This window comes from Anolis sagrei, chromosome 6 (genome assembly GCF_037176765.1).
Source record: "Anolis sagrei isolate rAnoSag1 chromosome 6, rAnoSag1.mat, whole genome shotgun sequence".
In the NCBI taxonomy this organism is placed as follows: Eukaryota; Metazoa; Chordata; class Lepidosauria; order Squamata; family Dactyloidae; genus Anolis; species Anolis sagrei.
In genome coordinates this window covers 100,351,260-100,363,315 of record NC_090026.1, presented here as the reverse complement: position 1 = coordinate 100,363,315, position 12,056 = coordinate 100,351,260, and the positions used below count along the sequence as shown (strand labels likewise).

The window sequence follows — 12,056 nt, the reverse complement described above, 5'->3', positions numbered from 1 at the left end:
ATTCTTATTATCATATAATATAATAATATTATATAAGATTATATAATATTATATAAGATTATATTATTAATTATTGAATGTTCTTTAATATATTATTAATTATATTATATAATAAAATAATATAATTATTCTATAGGAGTATATTATTATTATAGTAAATAACATTAAATAATTTATTATGAATTATCAGTTCTTTAATATAATATTCTTGTTATTTATTATATAATAATATTATATAATTAGTATGTATACCCTGCTTTCCTCTTTTTAACGAGACTCAAAGCAGCAGTTGACCTCACCATTTCAGTACCCAAATCACCTTCTAGGGCTGGGAAACGAGTGGCTCAATCCCTCTCCATACATTTTCAAATGACTGACTAGTTTCCTCTGGATTTGCCAAACTGCATGGGAACTAGTGCGCGGAGGATTGGTCCCCACGAGGCCAAAAACACCCATTCACACGTTATTACAACTCTACACGTGTCTAATCAGAATCCGGGTTGGTTAGGATTTTTTTTTTGCCCGGTTGAAGCTATTGCCATTTCTGCGAGATGGTCAGTTGCCTTTCCCCTTCTAGAAAAAGATAATATGACTATATAGCTTAGGCATGGGCAAACTTGGGCCCTCCAGTTGTTTTGGACTTCAACTCCCACCATTCCTAACAGCCTAAGCGGCTGAGGGGAGAAAGGAAGGAGCCTGAGGAATGCTGTTAGGAATGGTGGGAGTTGAAGTCCAAAACAGCTCGAGGGCCCAAGTTCCCCAATGGAAAAGTACACGGAGGAAAAGGAGGAAGAAAGAGAGCAAAAAGGGACTGCCAGGCATCCTCCCCCTCCATTCCCCCATTCACCAAATCCAACAGGAACGCTATTGGAAACCATTCTCAAATATATTTGTTTGTATTCTCTTTTTCTTTCCTTTCTTTTCCTGTTCCGTTGTTGGAAATAATTTTATTTTATTCAGAATATACATTTAATTCCTCTATCTACAGGTATGTACAGGGTTGAAAATGACATTTTGAAGGGGGTGGGGGTGGGGAGAGAGAGAAAAAAAAAGTCTCTGGGAAAAAAGTGTTTGAGGTCGAGAAGATTTCAAGGCACCTTTGAAAAGTGTCCACGGCTGATAAAAAAAAATTCCAACAACAAGAACAACAACAAAAAAACAACACCCCAAAATGAAACCAAAACAAGAAAACAACCACCTGGAAGTCCGTTTTAAAAAAAAGTAGGCGGGGATTGGAACGTTTCCTTTGAAATGCAATAAGTTACATGCACAAGCGTTACACAAGTCATCCTCCTGTATAGGCTCCTTGAGAAAGTCTCTCCCTTTTGCAATATCTTTTTTTTCTTCCTCCTTCTAGGAGAATAATCATCAGAGTCCCAAAGTGAAGAGCAAAAGGGGGCCGAAGAAGGAACTGACGTTGCTGTGATTCTTATTAGTGTTTTTTAAAAAATAATAATAACAAAGGGCCCGGTTCTAATAAATTGTCCCGGTGGCCAAAGCTAAGGGGTGTTGTAGCGAAGTGTGGGGCTGGAGGTGGGCGTTGAGGGCGTTCCCGCTGGAGTACCACGAGGCCGAGTTCTCCAGGAAGCTGGAGGCCGGGGAAGGGTGGGAGGCGGGCCCGTGTCCCTGTCCCGCGTGGGGGTGGTGGCTCAGGGACCGACCGCTGCCCTGCGAGTCCCACACCGCCGGGGACTGCGGGGAGTTGCACGCCATGGGGTCGCTGGCGCTGGGGCTGTGCTCCGGGGGCATCTCCCCGTTCTTCATGATCTTCTTGATCTTGGACCGCTTGTTCTGGAACCAGATCTTCACCTGGAGAGAGAAGGAAGGCGGGGGGAGGGGGACACAAGGAGGGAGATCGTGAGCTGCCACTCAGGACAAGGTGCATTCTCACCAGCCCAATGTGCATTCTGCTCCATGGTCTTGCATTTGGCACAATGGGTTGAACCAAGCATCCTCCAACTGCAGCCCTCCAGCTGTTTGGGTCTCCAGCTCCCAGAAGCCCCAATGAGCTTGTTCAATTGTCAGGAATTCTGGGAGTTGAAGGCCCAAACAGATGGAGGGCCGCAGTTTGAGGCTGCCTGGGTTAAACCCTTGTACGGGCAGGACTAAAGACTGACAGGTCAGAGGTGCTCCAGCTCCCCATGCAGGTACTGAGAGAAGCCTCCCACAAGGATGATAAAACATCAAAACATCCCCAACGTCCTTGCAGATGTCTAATTCTCTCAAGCCAGAAACTACTTGCAGTATCTCAAGTCGCTCCTGACACACACACACACACAAAAATTGTGAGATAGGTTTATCCCCAACGTCCTTGCAGATGTCTAATTCTCTCACGCCAGAAACGACTTGCAGTATCTCAAGTCGCTCCTGACACACACAAAAAAATCATTTGTGGAATAGGTTTATTATTATTGTTGTTGTTTGTGTGTTAGGAGCGACTTAGTCGCTTCTGGTGTGAGAGAATTGGCCTTCTGCAAGGACGTTGCCCAGGGAACGCCCAGATGTGTTACCATCCTGTGGGGGACTTCTCTACTTGAAAACAGAGTCTTTGATTTGAGTTAGATCCAATGGGATAAATAAATCCAGGGACTCTTGATTTATTTATCCCATTGGGTCTAACTCAAATCATGACTAAATCTTGGTCCAAGTAAATCCACTTTCTTATCGTGTCAGAAGCAGCTTGAGAAACTGCAGGTCGCTTCTGGCGTAAGAGAAATGCAAGTCGCTTCTGGTATGAGAAAATTGGCCGTCTGCAGAGAGGTTGCCCAGGGGACACCGTGTTAGAAGCAGCTTGAGAAACTGCAAGTCGCTTCTGGTGTGAGAGAATTGGCTGTCTGCAGGGAAGTTGCCCAGGGAACACCATGTCAAAAGCACCTCGAGAAACTGCAAGTCGCTTCTGGTGTGCGAGAATTTGCCATCTGCAGAGAGGTTGCCCAGGGGACACCCTGCTAGAAGCAGCTTGAGAAACTGCAAGTCGCTTCTGGTGTGAGAGAATTGGCTGTCTGCAGAGAGGTTGCCCAGGGAACACCCTGCCAGAAGCAGCTTGAGAAACTGCAAGTCGCTTCTGGTGTGAGAGAATTGGCTGTCTGCAGAGAGGTTACCCAGGGGGTGCCAGATGTGTTACCATCCTGTAGGAGGCTCCTCTCATGTCCCCGCATGAGAAGCTGGAGCTGACACACGGGAGCTTCCCCCCCCCCCCCCCCCGGGTTCGAACCTACGACCTTTCCTGCCTTCCTGCCCAGGGGCTTCTCTGTAGTAATAGAATAGAATAACTATTCTGTGAGATAGTAATAGAATAGAATAACTTTGTTGTACAACAAAATCAAATGCTTTCCCCAGCATACATCACAACACAACGCACCCATCCCTTCACACTCCCACCACCACCACCACATAGCCCCCAATGCCCCATCAATGCTAAATCATGGAGTTGAATCCAGGGCCCTTCCACACAGCCATATAACCCAGAATATTAAGGCAGAAAATCCCACAATGTCTGATTTGAACTGGGTTATCTGAGTCCACACTGCCATATATTCCAGTTCTAAGCAGATAATGTGGGGTTTTATTCAGCTGTGTGGAAGGGGCGATAATTACAGTTCTAGGATAAAATCTGTCTCTTAGTCTGTATGTCTTTCAGAGCCCCCAAGGCAGTATAATATATGGTCAGTATAATAATCAATCAATCAATCAATCAATCAATATAAATTGAGATTAATCCAGGTATGGGCAAACTTGGGCCCTCCAGGTGTTTTGGACGTCAACTCTCAGAATTCCTAACAGCCAGAGTTGATGTCCAAAACACCTGGGGGGGGTCCAAGTTTGCCCAATGTCTGAATTAATGTCTCTCTCCTTGCAGCTGGAGGTGGGGTACAACAAGCTTAAACAGGGAAATAAAATACAACGATACTCCATATAACAATAAATAGATCCATATAATGCGGTTTGACTATATAACAGCAATGTGGATGCAGCTAGAGATCATGCACCTAAAGATCAGTGTGGATGGGACCTGAGACTGGTTCTACACTGTTGTATAACTTTATTATATGGGTCTACACACTGACCACATAGCTGTTCCAACTGTATTATACAGTAATGTAGAACAAGCCTCAGTTGATTTCTCCTCATCTGCACTGATCATTTGGTGCAGTTCAGATCTAGCTTCAAACTGCGGTGGCCAGACAACAGACTCCCACAAAAGCAAGGCCCTAATGTTCACCACTACTCTATGGCAGGTGTCATCATCACCTGGGCCTCCAACTAGTTCCAGTTTTCCTATGGAATCACCGGCTCAACAAAATCAGTCTTCAAGACCTTTGACATTGCTGTAAAATCCTGGAAGTTGTGGATTTACAAGGCCTTTGGCCTTCTCTGCCCAAGAGCGCTGATGCCTCATCAAACTGCAAATCCCAGGATGCTACAGCAATGATCCATGGCAGTTGAAGTGGTGCCACACTGCACCCCTTCGAATATGCACTGCTAACTGTCGGGATCCTATAGAAATGGGGCTGACTATCCTTGGCATCCTTTTCCTTGAAAGCAACCCACAAATATATTGGGGGTTTTCCTTTCTTTCCTTTCTTTCTTTTTGCGTGTCAGGAGCAACTTGAGAAACTTCAAGTCGCTTCTGGTGTGAGAGAATTGGCTGTCTGAAAGGACGTTGCCCAGAGGAAGCCCGGATGTTTTGATGTTTTACCATCCTCCTTGCGGCAACACCAGAGGCACTCCAAGTGGCCAGATACTGGTCAAAGGACATGTAGTCAACTACCAAGCTTGCAAACTTTGCATTTTTTTCTGTTGTTTGTTTATTTTGTTAAAAATGTAATACAAATGTCTGCTTGCTCCTGACACGATAAATAAAATACCATCCTTGTGGGAGGCTTCTCTCATGCCCCTACATGGGGAGCTAGAGCTGTCAGAGGGAGCTCGTCCGCAGCTCTCCCCCGATTCGAACCTCCGACATGTCGGTCTTCAGTCCTGCCGCCACAAGGGTTTAACCCCTTGTGCCACCTCTGAGAGGGCTGACTCTCAGAGACACGGGTGGGCTTCAGTTCCCTCCTATTTTGCGCTCCAATGAGCCTCATGCATCAATCCAATTCACCAGTTTTAGGTCCTCTCTACACTGACCATTTAACGCGGTTTCGAAGCTTGTTTCAAACTGTGGCAGTCAGACAACTCCTACAAAAGCACGGGGGGGGGAGGCCCGGGGGGGGGGTTCAAATTCAAGAATTTCCTGTATAATCATATGCATAGCGAAACTACTTTCTTCAGTATCAGTTTAGAACTGTATTACATGGTCAGTGTGGATGTGCCTCTGGGTTGCAAGACAGCAGAGAGGGGAAGCCCACAAAAGCCAATTCAATTCCCCGGGAAACAAACTGGGAGGGTGATATTCCTTTCAAACAACCCCTCAGAAACACACCCTCCAAGGATCCAACACAATGCCTGTCCTTCCACGCAATGCCCCACGCCCCAATTCGCGATCTCGGTATCTGAGTGGGAAAAGGGCAAAAGCGAGAATCGGGGCCCTCCCAGTGTTGGGAGTTGAGGCCTCTCTGCCCTTTCCACGTTGCAAAAGGCAAGCCAATGGGAACAAAGGTGAGTGTGGATTGAGGTGCTTGTGTGAGCAACCTTGCTTCCACCTGTACGAAAAGCCCTACGGCGAGTTGGACCGCTTTCCCCAAAACTGCAGCCAATCCGAGGCCCCACGCGTGTAATTCCCCATACCCCACCCCACACACCACCTTTGTTTCCACGAGGTTAGAAACTAGACTTCATCCGGTGTGCTTATTTAGAAAACAAGAGTGGAAATTTCTGTGTTGGGGAACCAAAAGGGAAGCCTTATGGAAGTGGGCCGAAACGGAATAGATTTCCACCTTTTCCACACTTTTCCCCAGAATCTGACCATCCTAAAATAAAAAACACACCTCAAACCAAAAAGGGTTCAACCCAGATTGGTGAGGGATATAAAAAATCCGGAGCAATCTTGAAGAGAAACGCGCTTCACCGGCGCCTCCGTGTGCGTTGTGCCTAAATGCGCTTTTAGAGACACTCTTTGGACAGAGAGACACAGATACGTGAACTACACTCTGCGCTCACGGTAGAGGCATCTGATGCAGCTTGAGCTGCTTGATATGGCAGTGTGGGTCCAGCCCCAAGTGAGGCCTTACCTGCGTCTGCGTGAGTCCCAAGGAGGCCGCCAGCTCGGCTCTTTCCGGCAGGGCCAGATACTGGGTTTTCTGGAACCGCCGCTGCAAAGCCGCCAGCTGGAAACTGGAGTAAATCGTCCGCGGTTTGCGGACTTTCTTTGGTTTGCCGTTCACCATTCGCACCTCCGGCTCCGCCACGTCTTTTTCTATAGGGCGATGGGTAGGTGAGGCGGGGGGGGGGGGGGGGGGGGGAGACAAAGGATGGATGGAAGGAAAGAACAAGGAAACTTAGAAACCAAAAAAGAAGAGGAAAGCTGGCATCTCACCCTGCTCGACCCCGACGTGGCCCAAGCCAAGTTTGCAAACAAATGCTTTGGGGGGGAAATGGGACAAATGGGGGTGTCTATACTACTGGGGTAACGGCGCTCCATGCAGTCATGCTGGCCACATGACCTTGGAGGTGTCTACTGACAATGCTGGCTCTTCGGCTTAGAAATGGAGATGAGCGCCACCCCCCAGAGTCGGATACGACTAGACTTAATGTCAGGGGAAACCTTTACCTTTTACCTATAGTACTGGGGAATCTGTGTTGTTAGGCTCTAAATAACCCTCCGTTGGGGTGATTCCACCATAAATATTCCTCAGCACACGAGAAGCCCGTCTAGAGAAAATTTAAGAAAATAGGTGGGGTGAAGAGGAATGCAGGACCTTCCACACAGCCCTCTATCCCAGAATATCAAGACAGAAAATCCCACATAATCTGAGTGTAGCCTGTGACAACCCAGTTCAGATATTGTGGGATTTTCTGGCTTGATATTCTGGGATATTTGTTGTTCATTTAGTCGCTTTAGATTCTTCTTGACCTCATGAACCAGCCCACGCCAGAGCTCCCTGTTGGCCCGGCACCACCCCCAGCTCCTTCAAGGTATGTGTGTGTGTGTATAGATAGATAGATAGATAGATAATAGATAGATAGATGAGCTTTGAGATATAGATATTATATATGGATGTAGAAGAGCCTGGAGGGCCTTTTCACACAGCCCTATATCCCAGAATATCAAGCCAGAAAACCCCAAGATCTGCTTTGAACTGGGTTATCTGAGTTCATACTTAGATAATGTGAGATTTTCTGCCTTGATATTCTGGGATTTAGGGGTGTGTGGAAGGGCCCTGAGAGTGAGGACCCGGATCTTCAACATCATCCAATATTTTTGCCCTTTCTCCTCCGCAGTAACAGCAAAGCAACGACTGACAAAGAGTTATGGTTCGCAGTCCCAATCTAATTTTGCGCAAGGAGAAAGAGTATGTATTGTCGAAGGCTTTCATGGCCGGAATCACTGGGTTGTTGTGAGTTTTCCGGGCTGTCCGTCCATCTTCCCGAATCATTTTCTCCTGACCTTTCTCCTGCATCCTCAGAGGATGTGAGGTCTGTAGGAAACTAGGAAAACTGGGTTTATATATCTGTCCAGAGTGGGAGAAAGGACTCGTGTTTGAGGTAGGTGTGAATGTTTTATTTGGCCACCGTGATTAGCATTTGATGGCCTAGCAGTTCCGAGCACTTTTTACTGCCTGGGGGAATCCTTTGTTGGGAGGTGATTAGCTGGTCCTGATTGTTTCTTGTGTGGAATTCCCCCCTTTTTTAATATTGTTCTTTATTTATTGTTATGATTTTAGAGTTTTTAATTGATTTAATTGAGTCGCCTGAGGGCTGAGAAAGGCAGTATACAAATACAGTAAATAAATAAACAAATTAAATAATTTTTCATAGAATTGTAGAATCATAGAGTTGGAAGAGACCTCATGGGCCATCTAGTCCAGCCCCCTGCCAAGAAGCAGGAATATTTTCCTTGATTGTTTCTTGTCTGGAGAGAATACTTCTGGAACATGGCCACACAGCCCCGGAAAACTCACAACAACCGAGAGAGCGAGTTCTTTTCCCACCATCTTCTCTTTCTCTTTCAGTCTCTCTTTCATGGGGAGCTTCGTGTTTGTATCCTCCACCCTGAGGCTGGTTTCGGAGGGGGAGAAGAGTGTGTGTATGTGTGTGTTCCTACAAAGCGTGCCACCCTCCCTTCCTTACAAGAACAGGGTTCCCCTCCATTGCAGCCGAAAGTAGCCAAATCCGGTCCAGACAGAGAGGCGATTATATGGTATACATTCGCCGCCTTTGCAGAAGGAGGAGGAGGAGGAGAAGAAGAAGCGGGATGTGGTTTCGTGGAGGGAGGGGGGATAGAGAGGGCACTGAAGGGAAGAGTTCCCTTCGCAACCCTCAAATGCGCCCGGGGGTGTTTTTCTTCCCTTTTTATGACCCATTTGCACGTTTGCAAAGCTTTTCCCAAGCACGCAAGTCGGGAAAAGAAGGGGAGGAAAAGGAGAAGGAGACATTGTATCGGTATTAAGACACTTCTGTCTGGAGAAGTCCCAAATCTAAGCATTGGATGCAGTTTAAATGGAGGGAGAGAAAAAAACTCACGGAGGGAAAAGTGTCAAAAGCGAGTGATTCACAAAAAGCGCGTCCGCATTTGCGACAGGAAGATTCGCATCTGTTTCTATGTGTGTGTGTTTATGAAGGGAGTAGAAAAATGTGGAGGGGGAAAGGAGACATTGAGGGAAAAGAGGGCAGTGTGGCCTCCCGGATAGTTTTCGAGTTTTCCTGGGGAACCGCAAGGAAACGGCGTGACCGCGCTTCTCCGTGTGTGGGATGGCTCTCTCGGCCGCACCACAAGTTAAAATTAGCTTTTTCGGAGGGGAGTTTGGGGGGTAAAAGGAGAGGAGGCAAGAGATCAAACCCTGTCCTCCCTGCCTTCCTTCCCCCTCCCTCCTTCTTTCCTCCCCTTTACACACCAAAACAACCTTCGGCCTGTTGTCGCCCGCGGCTATTGGGAAGGAGAAAGAATTGTGCACTAGGTTGCCATCGCTTGGAACGAGCGTAAAAAAACTCCAAATATATAAATGGATTGATAGATTAATTGATAGATAGATCTCCCCTCAAATGCCTCTTCCAAGACAATATTAAATATGGTTCTCTGTGGGCGAGGAGATGGCGACCACTGGATGGCATATGGTCAGTATCAGAAACTAGAGCTGAGGTGGTCTATCCAATGCAATTTTCTGAATCAGCACCCCAGATAGCCAAACCGAATCTAAAGCTGACCAAAAACTGATTCCTAACCCCTTTGGTACTAATGCTGGAGAATGGTCCCTGGTCAAAGTGGTCCCTGGTCCAAAAAAGGTTGGGCACCACTGCTCTAACAGTACTATACTGAAGTGGGATGTCTATCTATCTATCTATGACCCATTCATCTGTCCGTCCGTCCATCCATCTGTCCATCCATCTGTCCATCTATCTGTCCATCCATCTGTCCATCCATCTGTCTATCTATCTATCGATCGATCGATCGTTACATTCTTCTAAACTGTCTTTCTCTGCGGTGTGACGAGGTTAGAGATTCTCTCCAAGCCCCATTTTTACGCACCGAAGTGAAGCCTTCCAAGGAAAATATCCTAAGATTTTCAACCCCCTAAATAGCTGCAAACTCGAAGGTTTTTTTTTAAAGGAACCCCTATCACTATGGCAAAATGAAGGGAAGGGAAAACACACCCCCAAAGCCCTCCGTTTCCTGTTTCTCCCCACAGCCCAGTTGGGCACAACAAGACAGGATCCTAAATGGGAAAGCTCTCCTCCGCCTTGGCGTCCCTTTGGCTTGGGAACAAGGCTTCGCGCCCTCCTCTGCTTCAACTCCGGATTTAAACACGGGGAAGGGGGGTGGGGGGGTCGAAGTACTATGGGGGCTACCAAACAAACGCCTTGCTTAAATATCTATCATCTATCTATCTATCTATCTATCTATCTATCTAATAATAATAATAATAATAATAATAGGACCGATCCCTGTTGAAGATCACGAGGGCACCCACAAGGCTCCCTATTTGGCACCACTCTCCAGCCCAGACACCCCAGCGAAGTCCCCATTCCCACTGACCACTTCCTGTAGTTTCAAAGTCTGGGCTGCTGTGAGTTTTCCGGGCTGTATGGCCATGCTCCAGAAACATTCTCTCTTCACGTTTCAAGCATCCTCAAAGGTTGTGAGGCAAACTGGAAAATAGGCAATTGGGGTTTATATATGTGGAAGGTCCAGGATGGGAGAAAGAAATCTTGGTCTGTTGTGTGAACGTTGCAATTGATCACCTTGATTAGCATTGCAAAGCCTTGCAGCTTCAAGGCCTGAATGATTCCTGTTTAAGGACCTTCCACGAATATATATACCTCTGGGTTCTTGTGAGTTTGCCGGGCTGTATGGTTATGTTCCAGTAGTCTTGTCTCTTGATGTTTCGCCTGCATCTATGGCAGGCATCCTCAGAGGTTGTGAGGTCTGTTGGAAAGTCGGAAAATGGAGTTTATAATCCTCCCTTGCTTAGGACCTCACAACCTCTGAGGATGTGGCCGAAACGTCAGGAGAGAATGCTTCTGGAACGTTGGCCATACAGCCCGGAAAACTCACAGCAACTCAGTGATTCCGGCCACGAAAGCCTTCACAAACCTCTGAGGATGCCTGCCATCCTTTACTTAGTTTCCAACAGGACCTCACAACCTCTGAGGATGTGGGCGAAAAACGTGGGGAGAGAATGCTTCTGGAATATTGGCCATACAGCCCGGAAAACTCACAGCAACCCAGCGATTCTTGCCATGAAAGCAGTTTCGTTGTGCAGATGATTCCATAAGAAATCCGTCCCCGGATGGCGTGGACACAAAACCACAGAGGGAGACCAAGGGCTCCTCCATAAGAGAGCTTTTCGTGCACTTTGGGGTCAGTTTCTTGTCTGGCCTGAAGGGCATTTAGTGCAGTGCAGACGCGGCGGCAAACTCCGTCTCCAACCCGCGTTTGCCCACCTTCCCCTCGCCCTTCCTCCTCCTGCTCACCTGGCTGGCTTGTGGCGGTCTGAGCCCGGCTGTACGCCCCTCCGTACTGGTGGTAAGGGCTGGCGTAGCTGCTGTAGTCTGCGTAGGCTTTGGCCGGGTATCCGGCGGCGCCGTTCATGCCTTGGTAGGCCTGGTACTGGTACGGGTGGAGGGCTTTGGCGTAAGGCGCCGTCGAGGGCGAGCAGTAGCCTCCTCCTCCTCCGCCGCCTCCTCCTCCTCCTCCTCCGGGCGCGGAGCTGTAGTAATCGGCGTCGGTGGCGGAGGACTCGGGCAGCGTGGGCGACTCCTGCGGCGGGTGGCCGTGCATGGCGGTCGAGAAGGGCGCCTGGAAGTCTCCGGCTCGGATGGCGGCGGGGACTCTTCGCTCGAAGACGCCGGTCATCGTTTGGGGAAGGAAGGAGGGAAGGAGGAAGAAGGAGGGAGGGAGGCGGGAGGGCGTCGCGCTCTTCTAGGCAGCCATGGCGGGGCGGGCGGAGAGAGGGAGAGGGAGGGAGAGACAGAGAAAGAGGAGGAGGAGGAAGAGAAGGAGAGGAAAGAGGAGGAGGAGGCGGAGGCGCCGTCGGCTGGGAGCGCTCCCTCTCTCTCTCTCTCTGGGGCTGCGCCTGGCTCTGGCAGACTGCGCGCGGGGAGCGGAGAGGCTTGGTTAAATCCATAATTGCGCTCTTACGCACAGCGGGGTGGATCGGGTTCCATTGGCCAGAGCAATCAGGAGCAGCCAGCGACACCCGAACTCGCCCAACGAGTTTCGCACAACAAAGCGCTCGCCTTTCCCTCTGGCTTGCTTGCTTTTCCTTTCTTTCTTTCTTTCTCTCCCTCTTTCTCTCTTTCTCTCTCTCTCTCTTTCTTTCTTTCTTTCTTTCTTTTCCTCTTTCTCTCCCTCTTTCTTTCTCTCCCTCTTTCTCTCTCCCTCTTTCTCTCTTTCCCTCTCCCTTCACACTCCCCCCTTCACTTCTATTCAAGCGCCCTGAAAAGCAAAAAAGGGG

At 48.3% G+C, this 12,056-nt stretch overlaps 1 protein-coding gene across 1 annotated transcript; it reads right to left on the bottom strand.

The window, feature by feature from the left end:
• Positions 1–932: 932 nt before the first annotated feature.
• On the bottom strand, positions 933–11,702 carry DLX5 (distal-less homeobox 5). Its single transcript, XM_060782215.2, has 3 exons — positions 11,074–11,702; positions 6,174–6,358; positions 933–1,809 (listed from the first exon to the last, which is right to left on the bottom strand). Exons 1-3 carry the CDS (start codon positions 11,453–11,455, stop codon positions 1,474–1,476), a joined length of 903 nt encoding a protein of 300 aa, XP_060638198.2. The 5' UTR covers positions 11,456–11,702; the 3' UTR covers positions 933–1,473.
• Positions 11,703–12,056: the final 354 nt, after the last annotated feature.